The sequence below is a fragment of the Microcaecilia unicolor genome, chromosome 1 (assembly GCF_901765095.1).
Source record: "Microcaecilia unicolor chromosome 1, aMicUni1.1, whole genome shotgun sequence".
Taxonomy (NCBI): Eukaryota; Metazoa; Chordata; class Amphibia; order Gymnophiona; family Siphonopidae; genus Microcaecilia; species Microcaecilia unicolor.
In genome coordinates this window covers 589,576,877-589,597,545 of record NC_044031.1, presented here as the reverse complement: position 1 = coordinate 589,597,545, position 20,669 = coordinate 589,576,877, and the positions used below count along the sequence as shown (strand labels likewise).

General features: G+C 42.0%; 1 protein-coding gene across 1 annotated transcript in view; it reads left to right on the top strand.

Moving 5' to 3' along the window:
* ADCY8 (adenylate cyclase 8) overlaps positions 1–20,669 on the top strand; it is a 578,382-nt gene that overhangs the window by 454,305 nt on the left and 103,408 nt on the right. Inside the window, exon 12 of the mRNA XM_030219235.1 lies at positions 2,105–2,277. Within this exon, the coding sequence (XP_030075095.1) occupies positions 2,105–2,277 (173 nt within the window). The remainder of the gene's footprint in view (positions 1–2,104; positions 2,278–20,669) is intronic.

The following is a 20,669-nucleotide window of genomic DNA, read 5'->3' as shown; positions in this document are numbered from 1 at the left end:
TGTTGCTGCTGTAGAACCTTGGCACACCAGTTGACACCTGAAGACTAATGTCTCCGAAAACGTCCTTTATTGGAATAAGCACGTTTATTCACAGTTAACTGCAGATCAGAGGTTGTGCCCCACTGGCAAAGAGTCTCCCTGGTACTGAGATTAGCAGTAGGTCAGAGCTGGCAGAATGCTGTACAATGCCCACTTTCAGTAACGTGAGTAACACATGAAAGGGAGCTAAAACTGGCTTACAAAAATGGCCACTACTTCATGGACTACCAGAAACAAAACAGGGCACACTGACCCAGTAAGCAGAGGGAAAAGCACCATGGGAGTAGAGCCTACCACTACCAACATCGTGAGCATTTAACACAAGCTAGTGGAATCACGGAGCCCAATACCCTACACCCACCACAATGCATTGCTGATGTGACTCTGCAGTGCGCATAACAGAAAAGGTGTCACACTCACCCGAGAGCCACATCAGAACCAGAGAAAGGCTGTCAGAGGACAGAACATATTCTGCTGTCACGGAGGTGGGTACGGCATTTGAGGCTGGCATACAGGCTGGGAAAAAAAGTTTGTAAAGTGGGGGGTTTTTTGGTGGGAGGGGGTTAGTGACCACTGGGGGAGTCCGGGGAGGTCATCCCCGATTCCCTCCAGTGGTCATCTGGTCAGTTGGGGCACTTTTTTGGGACTTGGACCTGAAAAAAAAAAAGGGTCCAAATAAAGCGGACCAAATTCTAGTCAAAAACGCCCTTCTTGTTTCGATTATCAGCTAAAGACGCCTATCTCTCCTCGGCCGATAACCACGCCCCAGTCCCGCCTTCACCACGCCTCCGACACACCCCCATCCACTTTGTTCGTTCCTGCGATGGAGTACAGTTGAAGACAACCAAAATCGGCTTTCGATTATACCGATTTGTTCGCCCACGGGAGAAAGACACCTAAGCTCCTTTGAGCAGGGACCTTCCTTCTTTGTTAAACTGTACAGCACTGCATAACCCTAGTAGCGCTTTAGAAATGTTAAGTAGTAGTATCTCCCGATTTGGGTCGAAATATGGGCGTCTTTCTCTTTCGAAAATAAGCTAGACAGTATCACTGGAAAATATTTCTTACAAAAAAGCTTGACAGGCACTAATGGCCAATTGGAAAGGGGTCAATTGTTCTCAAGAGCTCTTCCCAGGGCATCTACACAGTCATTGTTTTATAAATACAAATGCTGATGTGTCTTTATAAAATACTAGCTTCCGTGGTTTTGAATGTAGATTTGACCACTTACATCTGCTAAAGAGCTGGTGCATGCAAGTAGTATAGCCAGACACCCAATTGTGGGTGGGCCTGAGCCCAAATTGGGTGGGCATGAGAACCCTACCTCCCACCCTGCAGGTGATCTGGCATCTCTCAACTTCCCCCCTCCCCACGTGTACCTTTTAAACATTTCAGTACTTCACCAGCAGTGAGCAGCAACTCATAAATACTGCTGTGCTGGCCCCAGAACTTTCCCTCTGATTCAAATTCTGTTTCCACATAGGTGGGACCATGTAAAAGAGAAGGCTTTGGGGTTGGTGCAGTAGCATATGTGAGACGCTATTGCTGCCAGCAAAGAACTGAATTGTTTAAAAGTTATTTGGGGAGGGGTGGAATTAAGAGACACCAGCTCATCTGTGGGGGAGGGAGGGAGAGATGACAGGAGTCGTCAGCTGTTGGGGCTTGGGGATCCCTGCCAGCCACATCACAGATGCGTGGCTGCTGACTGGGCGTATGCCTATCCAGGCCCACTCATAGATATGCCACAAGTATGTGAATAGATTAAGATATTTCACAATCTATGACTGTAGTGCTAACTGCCTCATGCTCAGCCCAAACTCCACCCCATGCATGCCCACTGGCAAAGGACAAACCATCATGTCTTGGAGTGTACTTGTAGACCAGTCAGTATGAAAAGTTGTTTACATATGTATATGGCCATATGTGGACAGGAATGACTTTTTTGTGTCTGTGGGTAAAAATGCCTGACTCATCTGGTGGTACAGTGGATACCCTGTCATGTGCAGCTCTGCAGAAGAACTCTCCATGTGACTTCCAAGTCTTACCACTGCTCTTTTTTGTTCAGTATTTTGTCTTCACTGGAGTGCTCGCAATGGTTACCTGCGCTGTCTTTCTGCGCCTCAACTCGGTCCTGAAGTTGGCTGTGCTGCTCATTATGATTGCGATCTATTCACTTCTCACTGAGACCATTTACACTTCTCTCTTCCTTCGGTATGACAACTTTCATCATAATGGAAAGTAAGTGCCAAGAATGTATCTCTGAAAAAATGTGCAGTTCGTTCTTTTTTTATTAACTACAACCAGAGTAATAATCTGAAAATATTTAAGATGCAGTTACATGGTGCTTTGTGAATTATGTTGAATATGTAAGATCTTTTGAAGTACAGAAATTATGCATATTATTTATTTGAATGAATTCCTTTAAAAGGTGGTAAATAAATGCTAATATATAAATACATAAATTTGTTTAAAAGATTCTTAATGCACAATATTCACAGTTCCAGTTGGGGTACAATCAACATACTGTATATGCTGTAAAGTTCTGCCCATGCATCTTCAGTGGAGTAGACTGTTATTCCTGTTTGATGAATTTTGTACCTCTTTGTCTGCGGGTTTCTCCAGATTTAGAATGTCAGCACTCAAAAGTCTTTTTCTTGATCCTTAAACTTCAAGTTATTTTTACAACCATCAACCATTTCATGAAACTCCTGAGGCAGGCACATTTGCCAAAACATGGTGCCGTGCCAAGTCTTTTTAATGAAATAAATTTGTGCTTGTTATATCCTTATTTCCCACATATTTTTTCTGGAAGTGTCCTGTTGACTACACTACTCCTTCTGTTCTGCCTACTTTTTGTAGTGTTTAGTGGAGGAGTGTTTAGTGTGGAGTAGAGGAGTGGCCTAGTGTTTAGAGCACCAGTCTTGGCATCCAGAAGTGGCCAGCTGAAATCCCACTGCTGCTCCTTGTGATCTTGGGCAAGTCACTTACGGGTCCTTTTACTAAGGTGCACTGAAAAATGGGCTGCGCTAATGTAAGCATGTGTTTTGGGCGCACGCAGATCCATTTTCAGCACACCTGTAAAAAAGACCCTTTTTAAATTTTTGCCCAAAATGGACGTACGGCAAAATAAAAATTGGCGCACGTCCATCTTGGGTCTGAGACCTTACCGCCACCCATTGAGATAGCGGTAAGATCTCATGCGGCAACCGTACGGTAATCATCTATGTGCATAGAATGATGATTACCACCCGGTTTCCGCCGCGCGCAAGAAAATAAAAATTATTTTCCAGCACATTTAGCAGATGTGCATAAAATACAAAATTTCTGCCTGGGCCACGCAGTAGCCAGGCAGTAACTCCAAATTCATGTACATTGGGCATGCGTAGGTGCCTACACAGCTTAGTAAAAGGGCCCCTAATTCTACATTGCCTCAGATACAAAATTTGATTTTGAACCCTTCAGGGATAGGGATATACCCAGTGTACCTGAATGTAACTCATTTTGAGCTACTACTGAAAAAGGTGTGAGCAAAATACAAATAAAATAATCATTCCTCCACTCTAGTGGTTGATCTTCATGTAGAATGCTATGGGCCAGATCTCTATTATCAGGATTGAGGCTAGAATGGCCTTCAGCAACTCTAGTATTTGGGAAGTAAGACTGGTGCTGGGTTGACTTCTATAGTTTGTACCCCAAAATTGGCAGGGAGAGACAGAGATGTGGAGGGGCATTTTCGAATGGGGACAACCATCTCTAAGGGCGCCCATGTGTAAGGATGGTGCCGCAAAGGGGCGGGAAAAAGGTGCTCCAACTGACCAGATGACCACCGCAGGGAATCGGGAATGACCTCCCCTTACTCCCCCAGTGGTCACCAACCCACTCCCACCCCCCAAAAAATTAAAAAACATTCTTTTGCCAGCCCCTATTCCAGCCTCAAATGTCATACCCAGCTCCATCACAGCACTATGCAGGGCCCTGGAGCAGTTTTTAGTGGGTGCAGTGCACTTCAGGCAGGTGGACTCAGGCCCATCCCCTCCCCTACCTGTTACACTTCTGGTGGTAAATGGGAGCCCTCCAACCCCCCCCAAAACCCACTGTACCCACATGTAGGTGCCCCCTTCATCCCTAAGGGCTATGGTAGTGGTGTACAGTTGTGGGGAGTGGGTTTTGGGGGGGATTTGGGGGGCTCAGCATACAAGGTAAGGGAGGTATGCACCTGGGAGCAATTTTTTAAGTCCACTGCAGTGCCACCTAGGGTGCCCGGTTGGTGTCCTGGCATGTGAGGGGGACCAGTGTACTACAAATGCTGGCTTCTCCCAAGACCAAATGCCTTGGATTTGGCTGGGTTTGAGATGTCCGCCATTAGTTTCCATTATCGCTGAAAACCAATGCCGACCATCTCTAAAGCCATCCCAAATGTTGAGATTTGGCCGGCTCCGACCATATTATCGAAACAAAAGATGGCCGGCCATCTTGTTCCAATAATATGGTTGGGACGCCGCTTCACGGGGCCGACCTTGAAGATGGCCGCCCTTATAGATGGCCGGCCCCATTCAATTATGCCCCTCCATGTTACCATGTATATGTACCTATATAGGGGGCCCTTTTACTGAGGTGCCCTTTTACTAAGCAGTGGTAAGCCCACCGTAGGCTTACCGCACGCCAAACAGGAACTACCGCTGGGCTACTGCAGCAGTAGTTCCCACCCCCAGTGCATGCTATTTCCAGGGCTACAAAAATATTTACTATTTTTATAGCGACAGTGTTTACCCGGCAGTAATCGGGCACTGCCGCATGCTGTCTGGTTACCACCGGGTTAGCGCAGGAACCCTTACCGCCACCTCAATGGGTGGCAGTAAGTGCTGCCCCCTGAAATGGCTGCACAGCCATTTATTTTTTTTAAAGATAGCCTTTTATCTGCTGCAGTAAAAGGGAGCCTCATCACATCAAAGACATACGCTGATGCTAGCACAGCCCCCCCCCCCCCCTTTTACCACAACTTAGTAAAAGGGCCCCTAAGTTATGTTAGGCGCTAACCTTACACAGCTTAAAATGGCATACTGTAGAATGTGCTCAGGTGTCCTGCAGTAACTGCCAAATGTGCCCACACCAGTGCCGTAGCGAGGGCTAATGGCACCTGGGGCAGGTCGCCGCTGCACACCCCCCCCCCCCCCCCGGTGCAGCACGGCGTGACCCCCCCTTCGGCGCACCCCCCCTTTCGGTGCCCCCCCATTTGGCGCACCCCCCCCCCCGGACCGCATTCTTACCTGCGGGAGGGCCGATCCATGCACTCGGAGCTGCGTCGGCCCCGCTGGTTCCCTGCTCTCTCTGCCCCAGAACAGGAAGTAACCTGTTCCGGGGCAGAGAGAGCAGGGAACCAGCGGGGCTGGCACCCCCCGAGCGCGTGCACCCGGGGCGGACCGCCCCTCCCACCCCCCCTTCCTACGCCACTGGCCCACACTAACCACACATGAAAAAATATTTTTGAGGAGGCATGTAAGGTGGCGGAGAGTGGGCATTCCTCTGCTAACTAGTTAGTGCTGCCACATTATTACACACTAATAGCCCAAACATGGTCCATGAGCCCTTACTGCCTACAAAATGGGTGGCGGTATGTGCACATCCAGCCATTTTTCAAAATGGCTGAGCACTAATGATCCTGTCCACAAAACCTAATCTGTTAAAAGATGTATAATATCTTTGTTAATAGTGGGAACTGAGTGTGTTACCAATATGGAGAAAAAGACCTCGGCAGAGTTGTCAATTAACAAAGGAACCCCTTTGATATATTGCCCACATCGTAGGTCATAAAAAAAACTTCATATATTGTTCATATCAATCAATGTTCATTTAAATTCTCATAGTCATATCCAACTTGTTTATGAGTTTATCAGTTCATGAAAACAATATCAAGTCCATATTGAAAAAATGAAAAACACTTCACTTGCAAATCAATAGAAACTCCCAGTTCCCTAGTTCTCCTGAAGGTGTCTTCTGATGGTTAGGGAAAAATCCTTAAGGCCCTGTTTACTAAGCTGCACTGTATGCGTGCCAGCATTTTTAGCATGCGCTAAAAATTAGCGTATGCTAAGGCTAGAGACACACATATTATTCCTATGGTGTCTCTAGCATTAGTGTTTGCTAAAAATGCTAGCACACTTTACTAAACAGGGCCCCAAGTGTCTTTTACATAGTAGTCATTAATACAAAAAAAAGGCCATTTTTTACAGCTACAGTAAAAATGTCCTTAGTGTGCAGGAAAGATCAGCATAAGGGCCACGAAAGTCTCTATAACTGCTTGGGTTTCTAGAAGTTTGTTTCTTTTTTTTTTCCTTTCTTGAGATTGCAGTAGCAACTATCTCAGGCACGTAGTCTAGATAAATGGAGGTGTATACATTTCGACTGTTTTGTTACTGATGGCCGAGAACTTTTTAAATTAGAATTCACTGTAACACACAGAACCTTTATCATGATTTGTTTCAGTGCATATTTCTCCCTTCAGAGGACAATTAGTGTGTGGTATATTGTAAGCTAAATTAAACTTCAGCTGGCTATTTTCCTAATGTGTCTACCCTTTTGTACTAAAAGTGTGCTCTCCACTATATTTACAGCCCACTCAGTTTTGCATCACCGTCTTTTGTTCCACATCTAAATAACTTATAAAACAGATTAAAATGTGCTAGGCCAAGCACTGAATCTTGTGGTACTGCACTATTTATACCACATAATTCAGAAAACCTGATTCTGAGTTATATTCTCTACAAGCAGTTTGATAAGAAGTTCTTTATCCATCTAAAAATTCAACCTCCAAGTTCAATTTTTCAAATTGTATGAGAAAAATCTTTCCCACAACACTTATAAAATACCTTTTATGAAGTCCATCTATTACCTATGAACTATAAAATAGACTTTAGCTATAAAGGTGCAAGAGAAAACTGATGGCTCAATATTCAAAGCTATGTACTGATACCCAGAACAGTAGTGCTGACTGGGGCTGTGCCTGGATTTTTAGTGGGATTATCTGGATAATGCCACTGAAAATCTCTACAGACTGTCCTAGTACTATCTGGATCCAGAGGGGGGTCAGGAGTTATCCAGAGACTGGCTATATTCAGCGCCAGTATTCGGGTATTATTATTATGATGATGATGATTTATGACTCACCTATCATTATATTTCTAAGTGAATTACAGTAAATCATTCTTAAAATCAGATATAATATGTAACATAAAATACAAAACACAAAAGATCACATAATTCATATACTAAACTAAAACACAATAAAATTCTATAAAACAAATTAATAGTCTAAAAATTCCCCAAAGGCCTTCTCAAATAACCATGTTTAAACCTACATAAGTACATAAGTGTTGCCATACTGGGACAGACTAAAGGTCCATGACGCCCAGTATCTTGTTTCCAACAGTGGCCAATCCAGGCCACAAGTACCTGGCAAGATCCCACAACAGTACAATACATTTTATGCTGCTTATCCCAGAAATAAGCAGTGGATTTTCCCCAAGTCCATTTTAATAATGGTTTATGGAATTTTCTTTTAGGAAGCTATCCAAACCTTTTTTAAACCCTGCAAAGCTAACTGCTTTTACCAAATTCAAATCTAATTTTGCATGAGTATTTTTATTCCAGTTAACCAAGTTAAGGAGCTAGGTCAGGGGTTCTCAACCCAGTACTCAGGACACATCTAGTCAGTCAAGTTTTCAGGATACCCACAATGAATATACATGAGATAAATTTGCATGCCCTACCTCCATTGTATGCAAATCTATCTCATGCACTTTCATTGTGGGCATCCTGAAAATTTGACTGGCTAAGCAAGTCCCAATGACTGGGCTGAGAACTAGGTAGATAACAATGAAAAAGAAATTGGGCTATAGTCCCAAGAAAAACATAGGTCGTGCTAAAATACAGGTCCTTTGTTACTTTGCGTATGATCTATTTTTGTCTTGTGACAGATTTTTATGCACAAGGAGTTAGATGGAATTGTTAAACAGATTTCCTGAGATGAACATAGAGATTTGACTGAGGAATAAAAAGAGATTGACATACTACGATAATCATGTGCCAGGCCATGAACAATTTCAAAAATGAACGATAAAAACTTGAACTTAATTCTAGATTTTATAAATAGCCAGAGTAGCACTGTCTGTGGACCAGTTTAATAGTGGCATTATGCATAATCTAAAGTCTATGTAATTGACAATTAGGAAAGCTTAACAGAACAATATTGCAATAATCCAGCTGAGTCAGGATAATGGCCTGAATGTCTAATTGCACTTGGGATGGACCCAGAAAAGGTTTAATCCTACGTAATAATTTTAAATTGGCAAATGTTTTACTAATAACTCCATTTATACGCTTTTCCATATTTAAGTTTGAAATCTACTGTCATGCTTTAAATCTTGTTGGCATGTCAGCTTCCCGACCCATAATATGTTGGTTTTATTTGAGTTATTTTTAATCTGTTGACTACATTATGGATATTTTCAAACAGCAGGTTCATGAAAGTAAAGGTTTCTACCAAAGAACTTCCAGTTGAGAGCAAGATAGAGATACCTGCTTAAGAGTAATAAGAAATCTCAAAGGGACATAATGCTTTTTCCAGACCACTCAAATATACATTGAATAAAATAAATGAAAAGGGAGAGCCCTGTGGTACACCCTGAGACATATTTCAAGAGTTTGAGAATGTTTTGTTCCAAGAAACCCATAAGGTTTTGTCTTTTTAAAAATCCTGTGAACCAATTCACTACCTTATTTGAGATCCTAATTCATTTAGGAACCTGTTTACTAAGATGCACTAGTGTTTTTAGTGTGCTCTAAAAATTAGTGTGCGCTAAATGCTAGAAACACCCGTATATTCCTACGGGTGTCTCTAGCATTGAGTGCATGCTAAAAACACTAGCGCACCTCTGGCACAGCTTAGTAAACAGGGCCCTTAATCTTTGAAAGCAGCACCTCATGACTGACTAAATCAAATGCTGCTGACAAGTCCTACTGTATGACCAAAGTATGTCTACCTTTATCTGATGTATTTCTTAAGTTTGTTAGGAAAGCCAGCAGTATCGTTTCAGTACTGTAGTTGCATCAAAACACTGAATGCCTTGGATCTAATAGTCAATGTTGTAAGAGGTAGACTTGAAGTTGCATCCCCACAGCTGCTTCTACAACCTTTATAAGAAAGGGTAGATTAGCCACTGGTCTATAATTGGAAGAGGGAAAAGGTTCTAATGTGGAACCCAGTGGACTCAGCAAAATTTGCCTCAGTTGAGTCAGAAAATTACCCTCCTGTAGTAGTTGGTTTATTAATTAGGTGATTATGATCAGACAAGTAGAAGGGTTTTGTTTTGTTTTTTATTAGCCTAGCAGGGCATGGTTCTAATGGCAAATTTCCTAACCAATTTTAATATCCTTTGTTCTGTTAATGTGGGAAACATGTTCCAGATACTGTCAGCTGGACATCCTAGTTGCCCATCTGGGGCATTATCCTGATCAATCATGACAGATTCATTTGAGATTTTGGTCTCCTTATTTAGATTATTCTGAATCTTGGTAATTTTATTTTGGAAATAAAATGCAAAATCATCTTGGGTGAGCTCAGTTTGGAGATTGTATTAACAGAGTTGTCAAATTTATGTACAATTTTAAACATTTCTTTTGAGGAATTTCTGTTTTCAATTATTTTAGTGAAGTACATCCTTTTCTGTTATATGAATAAATCTGTTGTCATCATACATTTTTCAGCTCATCCACTGGAGTAAAGTTCAATGTTCTTTCTAATTCCCTTCATTCTTGTTTTTTGATCCATAATTCATTGATGAACCAATAATCTTAGATCTAGCCTGTGGTAACAGTCTAAACGGAGCTACCTTGTCTAGGGCTATCTGAACAGATGTGTTCCATTGGTCTAAGAGAGAATTATAGAAGGCTATTAAATTAGAGAATTGTTCTTCCACTTGTAAACATAATAGGAATAATAATGGGAGTATCAGTCTTGATCCTGGACAGAACCATTGTTCGCTTCTTAGTATGGGGTCTTTCCAACTTCAAGTACATCATAAATTCTTGAATATAGAGATCAGACCAAAGAGATTTAGATGATGTCCAGTTATCTATCAAAACTTCTTTCCTCTCTATTGGTGATATTATGGCATCCAGTGTATGTCCTATATCATGAGTGCTCTGATCATTGACAATCTTAAGGTTCAGTTTCTCTAAGAATTATATAAAAGAAATAACATTGTTTGTCAGCATAATCTTCCAAGTGTAAATTAAGATCTCCTATTTTTAAGACTGTCTGAAAAGAAGGACAGAAATAGAGAGTAAAGTTCATCTATACAGTCACCCTAATTTCTAGGAGGTCTGTAAACCAGAAGTAGGCCAACTAGATAACCCTAAGGAGGCACTTTCACACTAAGTAAAATTACTTCCAGCTTCTACTGTATGCAGATGTAGAATATTGTTTTGTTCTTTCTAATGACAGAAAGCATGGCACATCCTGGGGGCATAATAAATTTTCAATTACTTTATCATTATTCTTTATCCAAGTTTCAGTTAAGAATAAAAGACAGTAATTTATTGTCTCCCACAAAAATCCCTGATTAAATCTGCCTTAGTCACTGCCAATCTGATATTGGTATAACAAAATTTTAACTCTCCTTGCTTTTTTCCTGACAAGTCCTTTCCTGAAGAGCAGTGGAGTTGGAGTCAGAGTCACGGAGAATTAAAAGAAGGGTTAAAAGAGAATACTTCTAAGCAGTCTATAATATCTGCCCTTGCTCCTATGATCATAGAAGTAAAGAGATTTAATCAGTGTAGCCAAAACATTCTTATATGAGCATTTCATAGATGATAATATTAATAAATGTAACCCGGGTATCACTGCACCACCATTTTGGCATGCGTTAGGCGCATGTAGAAGCTTACGCAGCTTAGTAAAAGTGCCCCTATGTATTTTATGCTCATTTTTCTACACTGTTCTATAGAATACAGTAATGCATGGCCAGATCTCAGTGAGGATATCTTGTTTCCTGATATGTTACTACTACTACTATTTAGCATTTCTATAGCGCTACAAGGCGTACGCAGCGCTGCACAAACATAGAGAAAGACAGTCCCTGCTCAAAGAGCTTACAATCTTAACTGTTGTAATCTGCCATGGGATGCATGGTGTTATAAAGATGGAATATATTGAAATTAAATGGAAGCAAAGTTAAACTCTCCTTTCATTAGGGCCCATGGAATCAACATCTTTACATGTAGAAGTTTATATTGTAGATACACACATGGATTATTCTGTTTTGAGCATGTTTCAGGAACAAGTGGTCTTATAAGTTAAAATAATAAAAATAAATATTTTGTTTCACGCAGGTCTCTTTTATTTAATCATAATGGTTTTCTTATATTTTTCTTTTACGATGATTTATACTGTGCCACAACTGAGCACTTCTTTCTGGTGGAAAATAAAAGGAGCTCAATGCCTTTATGGTTATGTTCCACTAATAAGTTGAATGATTAACTGGCTTTCTTGAAAGGATTACATAGCCTTTGGATGCATGAGTAGGAACAAAAGCACACACTTATTTATGCAGTATCACAATTCCTCATGTACAGCCACAAAACAACCATTTTGGGTAGATAGTGTTCACCAGTGGCGCTGCAGAGAGTCATGACCCATGTGTCTCCCATGTTAGTTTATTAACGTGAGCCCAGTAGAGGTGCAGTGGGAAGGAAGGAGCAAGACTGTGCTGCAGGGCCATGGTGGATGGGAGGGAAGAGGGAGTGGGCAGTGAAGGTGCAGTTCAGACTGGGGAGGCAGATGAGCCTAACAACAACAAAGTAATAGCTAACTAACTGCTATTCTGGGCAGGTATAAAGGGCGGGAACTAGGGTTTCCAGGTGATGTCAAACCCTAGCTTGCATCTGATTGGGCCTGATCTTCCGCTCCCAGCTCTGCTGTTTTGGGGACCGGAAGTTCGGGCCCAATCAGCTGGAAGCTGCATCTGACACCGCTTGGAAAGCCTGTAAAGGGGGAGCAGCAGAGGAATGGAAAATACTTTTTTTTTAAACTACTTTCCAAATTTGTACTTTGATACTAGGTACAGAAGTAACTCATTATAAGTAAAAAGTATTTAAAAAAAATGTAACTCATTACAAGTAAAAGTGCTGCCAATTGTTCTTAAGTACTGTAACAAAGTACAAGTTACTACCCATCTCTGGGCTAAGGAACAGGTTGTTTTGAGTTAGTCGTCACTGGACCAAACTTGCTTTCTTTGTGCCATCACCATCCAATTGGATAGGCAGTGCCATAAAAGATAGAGGATAAAGGGGGTGGGGGGGTATTTTTTGACATGTATATCCCATATTATCCCAAGCAAACTCGGGTTTAATGTGGCTTACATTAGAATAGTGAGGCAAAATAATAGAATTCGGTAATATCATGGAAGCAAGTAGATGGATGTGTCTGAAACATTTTACAAAGTTGAGATTAGCATATATACCCAACTGAGCATTTAAAAGTCTGTCCTATAATGATGCACGCATGTTCAGAAATCATAGTCATTAAGTATGGACAGTTATTTATACATTATCACATGCACATGAAGAATGGGTTGCATAGCATAAAAAATGTTATATGATGCAGTATACTGACAAAGGCATCTGAAGATCCAGAAGAGGAGGAGTGGCCTAGTGATTAGGGTGGTGGACTTTGGTCCTGAGGAACTGAGTTCATTTCCCAGCACAGGCAGCTCCTTGTGACTCTGGGCAAGTCACTTAACCCTCAATTGCCTGCCACATTGAGCCTGCCATGAGTGGGGAAAGCATGGGGTACAAATCTAACATAAATATATATATGCACACACACAAAATGTGAAAAGAAATGAAAAAGTTTCATATCAAATGTGTTCTGTTTTGAGGTTAAAGCAATTAGTTTGCTGAGATTTTTTCGTTGGTATCATTATTAATCCCTGCTCATTGAGATTTTGTCCTGTTTGTTGGATTTATCAGCATCTAAAATTAGGCACATAGCCCCAATTGTGCGTATAACCAAAATCCACACCCACGCTCCACCCCAAACTGTCCATGACCCCCATTGCCTTGCTCCTCGGGACACATGTAAAATTTAGGCATGTATCATACATCTAAATTTACACACACACATCTTAATTGATTCCAATTAGTGCCACTAATTTTGGTGATAATTGGCTCATTATTCAATTAAGATGTGTGTGCAATCTGGGTGCGTGCATCTCGAGGCGCGTTTTATAGAATTATGGAGTTTGTGTGTGTTTGGATTTCTGTTTGGAGTGTACCTCCTATAAGATTATGTTGGTGATCTATCTCCCTGTCATTGCCATCACCTTCTTCCCATAGGAGCCGACCCTGTGGGTGCTTGAGCATCCCCAGTATTGAGAAAATTCCTTGTATGTGTCCAGGGAGGGGTTATTTCCATTGGTTTTAGCACCCCCAATAATTTTGAAAAGTTGGCTCCTATGTTCTTCCCCGTCCTGTTTACTGAGCTCTTGTGACAAAGTCAAGCACCCTCAGACTTAGCTGACTATTGAAATCTAGTACAACTGTTGTTTTCTTACTGACCTAAATAAATGGGAGATTAACTCTTGAGAACTTGTCACAGGTATATTAAACTGGTCCAAAGAAAAAATGATTACCTACAGCCTGTTCACTGACCCTCATTTCAACATGTGTAAATTGAATTAACCTGACAACCACAATCCTGTACACTAATAACTTTCTGATGTACTCATATTTGATGTTATTACTGACATTCTGTTAGTATTTGTTACATTTTCTACCCTGCACTTTCCCACTCATGGCAGGCTCAATGCAGCAGGCAATGGAGGGTTAAATGACTTGCCCAGAGTCACAAGGAACTGCCTGTGCTGGGAATTGAACTCAGTTCCTCAGGACCAAAGTCCACCACCTTAACCAGTAGGCCACTCCTCCATTCTGTTAGTGTCCAACCTTCTGAAAATATTAGGAAAGTAGTTTTATTATTAAATCAGTCAAGATAAAAACGAGGTACATGATTTCCTATTCCCATTACTTGCACTTTTTTTTTTGTTACTAGAATTGATCAGAGCAACACATGCTTGGGAATTATTGTCCTGTTTATTTATTTATTTATTTGTTGCATTTGTATCCCACATTTTCCCACCTATTTGCAGGCTCAATGTGGCTTACATAATACGGTGATGGTGATTGCCAATTCTGGTATGAGAAATACAGAGTGGTAATTGCATTAAGGATCAATAAGTGATAGGGTACATATTTAAAGTGTTTTTGATACATCAATTGAAGTAGGTGCCCATGAGAAATTTTTTAAAAAGGTGGGGTTTATATGAAGAGTTAGGGTTACTCTAAACCTGACTTTGGGACACTTGGAGCCTAGGGGAAAAGGATGTGTTTTTGCTCTATCCACAATTAGTTTTGATTAATTAAGGTAGTGATTGTTGCCTACTAGCCAACTGGACAGGCTTGCAAAGGTGAAAGCAATATATATGGCAAATGTGTCAGTTAGACTCCCTTTAGATTAATTAGCGGCCTTTTTCTACCTCTCATATGCAATTAAATATGGTTTGCACATTGATAACAGGAAAAATACTGCATATTTTCAAACTTTCATCGGGTTTGGAAATTCTGGGGTGTTATAAAAAAACAACCAAGTCACTATTCATACCTGGCCCCAAGAATTTATCTGATATGCCAGCTGCAGCATTTTTAAGAAACACATATATGCAGCAACCTAGCTGGCATTTTTCCTGTCTTAATTTAATCCACTTAATTTTAGAGAAAAGAGGCAATTACACTGATTATGTATGTAAATGTTTGGAATAATGGCATTTATGTGTATTTATGCCCACATATGCATGTAACTGCCAAAATTTCACCTAAATGCTATTAGCTTACATAACAGTGGAGTGGAGGATCAACCTAATGGTTAGAGCACCAGTCTTCCAAACAAAGCAAAAGAAAGCACTATAGGACCTTTCAGGAGTGGGACAATCAGAGGTTCTTTATTAGAAGGACCCGACACGGGCCGTGTTTTGGCAATAACTCGCCTGTGTCAGGGGTCACAGGGTATCTTAGCAAAACAATGTAGATCTGCCACTTAAGAACGTAGATTTGGGATTTTGTAGTGGGATCGCATTAACTTGATTATTACGTGGCAGATCTACATTGTTTTGCTGAAATAATCTGTGACCTTTGATGCAGGTGAGTTGTCTCTGAAAAACGGTCCATGCTAAGTCCTTTTAATAAAGAACCTCTGATTGTCCCACTCATAGGCGGTCGGTGGCCCAACTGTTTGGGGAGGCTAAAGGGGGTGGGGTTGGGGCGGAGTTGGGGGGCAGAGCTTAAACCCATAATTGTCACCCAGCATCAAGCACCCCTTCCTCCCACCCACCTAGTACCAGGCACCCCTCCCACCCAGCATCAGGCAGGCAAGCAGGCAGGCACCCCTCCCTCCCTCCCTCCCACCCACCCACCCAGCATCAAGTGCCAGGCACCCCACCCAGCATCAGGCCTGCCTGCCTGCCTTCCTTCCTTCCTTCCTTCCTTCCTTCCTTCCTTCCTCCCACCCAGCAGCATCAGGCCTTCCTCCTTCCCACCCACCCAGCATCAGGCCTTCCTCCTTCCCTCCCTCCCACCGAGCACCAGGTCCTCAAAGGCGGGACCAGCGCTTGAGAGACAGAACGAAGGGAAGCTGAAGGCGCGCCGAGCCAGCACGCATTTCACTGGTCCTGACGTGCTGTGTCGCTGCCGACGCCGCCTTCCCATAACCCTGAGCCGGTATCAAGTTTTAAATTTCAGAGGGGGGGCGGGAGGCAGGCGGCGAAGGTCACAACTGGGCTGGGGAGGCTTAGCCTCCCCAAGCCTCTTATACGGGGCGCCTATGGTCCCATTCCTGAAAGGCCCTATAGTGCTTTCTTTTGCTTTGTTTAGAGCACCAGTCCTGACATCCAGAGATGCCTGGTTCAGATCTCACTGATGCTCCTTGTGATCTTGGACAAGTCACTTAACCCTCCATTGCCTCAGGTACAAACTTAGATTGTGAGCTCTGCAGGGATAGGGAAATACCCAGTGTACCTGAATGTAACTCACCTTGAGCTACTACTGAAAATGGTGTGAGCAAAATCCAAATAAATAAAATAAATAAATAACATGTAGTTGCAAGAGGAATGTACATATGGGTGAAGCTTGGGCCAATCATGGGCAGGGCTAAAACGTATGCATATGGGGTGAATTTATATATAGTGCCAAAAAAGCGCTATTGGTACATGCCCAAATTTGCACATGCAATTTTGAGCACCATATATAGAATTAGGGGTTTAGTGGCCACTACTAAATGCATAAGTTCATTTGAATATCTGATCCATCAATGTTAGCATATCTATTTATTGTGTACATGAGACTTCTTGATGATTTTCTTCAGAATAAATCAATTTGCCTTAAAAGTGACGTAATAGACTGATTTTGGCATGCAAGTCAACATTGCTTTATTGGGTTTCCTTTCCTTCATCTGGCATTTTATCGCCGTTCCATTCAACTGTGTATTCTAGACAGAACAATTTACAGTAATGTGTAAATACAGTTTTTTACAGAGGGAAGATATACATTGCTATATTTTTCACAGCACTAAGATGTGTAGCAAAGCCATAGGGAATTGTCTTTGTCTGCCATTTCTAAAAAGGTTATAACTCAATCTATTTGTTTACACTTGTTCTAATGAAACTTAACTATGTTTAGCAAGATTTCACTTTTGTTAGATTTCATGATTCCAAGGCACACATTAGATTTTAGTTTTCCCTCCTGACTACAGTTAATTATTAAAGATCATTTATCTGCTTTGGATCATTATTTAGATGATTTTTGTTTGTTTTGGGGGGCAGGCGGGGACGGGTGAGTGCGAGCATTTGGTGTCTGCTTATCGTAGCGTTGCTCAAGCATTTGGTATACCCCTGGCTGAGGGCAATTCAGAGGGTCTGACAACTTCTTTGTTTTTTTCTGGGGGGGGGGGGGGCATTCAGCTTGATTTGGTGGCTATGGAGTTTCGCTTTCCCCCAGATAAAGTGCAAGCATTACGGGATTACATTGAAGTGGTATTCAAGCGCAAAACATTGTGAGTGAGAGAGATACAATCTTTGGTGGGCTGTATTAATTTTGTAGCTCACGTGATTCCTATAGGGAGAATTTTTTTGTCAGCACCTGGCATTGTTAATTAAAAGGATTCTCAAACAGTACTATTGTGTGCAGATACCTCATGGAATACTAGAAGATTTGGTGATGTGGTTAGCTTTCTTGCAGGAGTTCAATGGGATATGGAAATGTCAGTCATCTCTAGTGTGGATTTGCAGCTTTTTACTGATGCTGCTGGCAGTTCTGGATTAAGGGTGTATTTTCATGGGCAGTGGTGCACGGCCCCATGGCCACAGTGGTGGAAGGAGTTGGGCTGGTGCACTAATGTGGCATTTTTGTAGCTTTTCCCGGTTTGGTTAGCCTTGTTGCTTTGGGGTGTGTTGCTGGCTAACCACAGGGTGATTCTGTATTCCGATAATATGATAGTGGTACAAGCTGTAAATAAGCAGTCTGTTCATTGTCTGCTTATGGTAGAGTTGTGTTGGAAGGTGGTGTTGGGTTGTTTGCATAACAATATTTCATTGCATGCTAAACATTTTCCAAGATGGGATAATGGGATTGCTGAGTCTCTTTCTCGGTTTCAGTGGTCCTGTTTCCGGTCTTTGTTTCCCAATGCAAATGAGTTGCCAGTGGACATGCCCATGGAGTTATGGACCACATTTCATCTGTCTTCAAAGAATTGTTGAAAAAATATTTGGCTGCTAACACGTGGAAGTCTTATGTGTCGGATTGGCAGCGTTTTCAAATATTTTCTGCAGGACATAATTGGGATGGGCTTTTCCCAATTTTGGAAGATTGGGTCCTGCGGTTTGTTCTGGTGACTTGCAGCATGGGCTTTCTTGGGGGCTCGGTGTCTCAGTCTTTAGCTGCTGTAGCTTTTGTTTCCAAAATTCGTGGGTTTTGTGACCCTGCTAGATACTTTTTGCTTAAGAAACTGCTTATGGGCTATGTGCGGAGTGGGTACATTGGCAGACATTTGGTGCGGTTGCCCATTTCACATGAACTCCTTATCTCTTTAGTAGGGGCTCTAGGGGGAGTGCATAATTCTTTGTTTGACGTAGCTCTTTTTTGGCATTCTCCATCATGTTTTTCAGAGCTTTTAGACTTGAAGAGCTGGTGTCTCTGTCCAAGACAGATGTGGGGACATCTAGAGTGTTGTTACAAAATGTTCTTTTGGGGCCCAGGGTTTTGGCACTATTCTTGCCTCATTCTAAGAGTGATCAGCTTGGTAAGGGGGCGTGAGTGAGATTGCAGTGTGTCCCTGGGCTGTTGACATGTCCTGTGTCCTGGGCGGCACGATATGTATCACTGCGGCCTCAGGGCGTGTTGTTCTGGCTGGTGCATGCAGATGGGACACCATTAACTTCCTATAAATTTGGGGCAGTGCTACAGCACTCATTGAGTTTCTTAGGGTCTTGGATCTCACTAGTTCAGCACTTATTCTTTTAGGATTAGGACTGAGTCTGTGGTGACTGTGAATGAGGGGTTGGTAGGGTTGATTCAGCAGGTGGGGTGTTGATCATCACAGTGCTTTAAGATTTATGTGTGAGATCTTGTGCCTTAATTTCTCTGTTTTGTTTTAATTTCTTCAATTCAGCCCTCTCCAGTTGAATTCTGTGTGTGGCTGTGCGGCCATTCTTTCATATTTTGGGCTAAAAAGTGTGCTTCTGAGTCCCATTGGAGGATGAATTTGGGACTTGCTACAATGAGTGTGTCCATTAAGTGGTTGGGTCTGTGGGAGGTACAGTGGGACCAGCTGCTGTCAACTTTGATGGATGTGCAGCGTCATTCCTATCCTGATTTCATCTTAGTGCATCTTGGGGAGAATGATTTGTGCACCGTAAAAGGTGTTAACCTCATTCAAAGAATGAAGCAAGATTTATTATCCATTCTGTGTCATTTTCCCAGTGCTCGGCTGGTATGGTCATAAATCATTCCTTGCAAGGTGTGGCAGGGAGAACAAGAGCTTCTTGCTATTGAGAACTTGCAGAAACGTGTTAATGCCAAAGTGTCAAAATTCTTGGCCTCTATTGGTGGGAGGTGCTCACTCATGAGCTTTTAACAGTTGACTATCCTGGTTTGTACTGATCTGATGATGTTCCCTTGTCTCATATTATGATTTGGATACCTTTTTGAGCACCATTCAGGATTTGTTGCATTCTGCTGTAGCTGTTCCTCGGCCACAGATTTGAGGGTGAGCAGTGATAAGCTGTAGCTATCACTGCTTTGGCGGGGTGGCCAAGGAGGAGGGATGGGGGAGGTACTGAAAGGGAGAGTTGCAAGAATCGACATGTAAGTTTGGGCCAGGGAAAAACGTTCAAGTGCGATACCGCCTTGAGCTGAGGTGGGACTTGGTGACACCGCAAGTCTCGCTTAAAATTATATGAGTAATGAACTTTGTAGTAGTGGGCTGAGGCTGGGTCGATACTGACTAGTCTTGAAAAGTGGGGCTTGGGGGTTATGGCTACTCTGATGGGCGGGGTGGAGAATAAGGCTAAATTGTTGTTACATTAATGAATTAATGTATTGTTAGATGAAGAAGTCTAATCAAGCTGCAGCCAATATGTTCCAAAATTGATTTGCATTGGAATGAAATAATTTCTTTTAATGAAATATGTTGGGGTTTCTGAGTAGAGCCGGTGGATGCTGTGCGAATGCCAAGCTTAGTTCTAATTATTGTCAATTAGTGCTCAGTAGCTTGTTAAGTGCTGTTAACAACGCTGATTGGCTTGTTAACTACTACTACTACTACTACTTATCACTTGAACATGAAGAGACAGTCCCTGCTCGACAGAGCTTACAATCTAATTAGGACAGACAAACAGGACAAACAAGAGATAAGGGAATATTAAAGTCAGGATGATAAAATAAGGGTTCTGAACAACTGAACAAGAGTTAGGAGTTAAAAGCAGCATCAAAAAGGTGGGCTTTTAGCTTAAGCCAATTATGTGCATTGTTATAGAATACACTTGAATTTCAGCGTGGAATGCTAAGCGTGCTATATAGAATCCAGGGGGTAACTGCAAATATTCAGCAGAGATAACTGGTTTTGCAAGGTTCCACATTAGGAGTCACTGACCAGGAAAAGGATCTATGTGTTATCGTTGATGATACTTTAAATCCCTCTGCTCAGTGTGCTGTGGCGGCTAAGAAAGCAAATAGAATATTAGGTATTATTAGGAAAGGAATGGAAAGCAAAAATGAGAACGTTATAATGCCTTTGTATCACTCCATGGTGCAAACACACCAAGAATACTGTGTGCAGTTCTGGTCACCGCATTTCAAAAAAGATGTAGTAGAATTAGAAAAGGTACAGAGAAGGGCGACAAAAATGATAAGGGGGATGGGACTACTTGCCTGTGAGGAAAGGTTAAAGCAGCTAGGACTCTTCAGCTTGGAGAAGAGACGGCTGAGGGGAGATGTGATAGATGTCTGTAAAATAATGAGTGGAATGG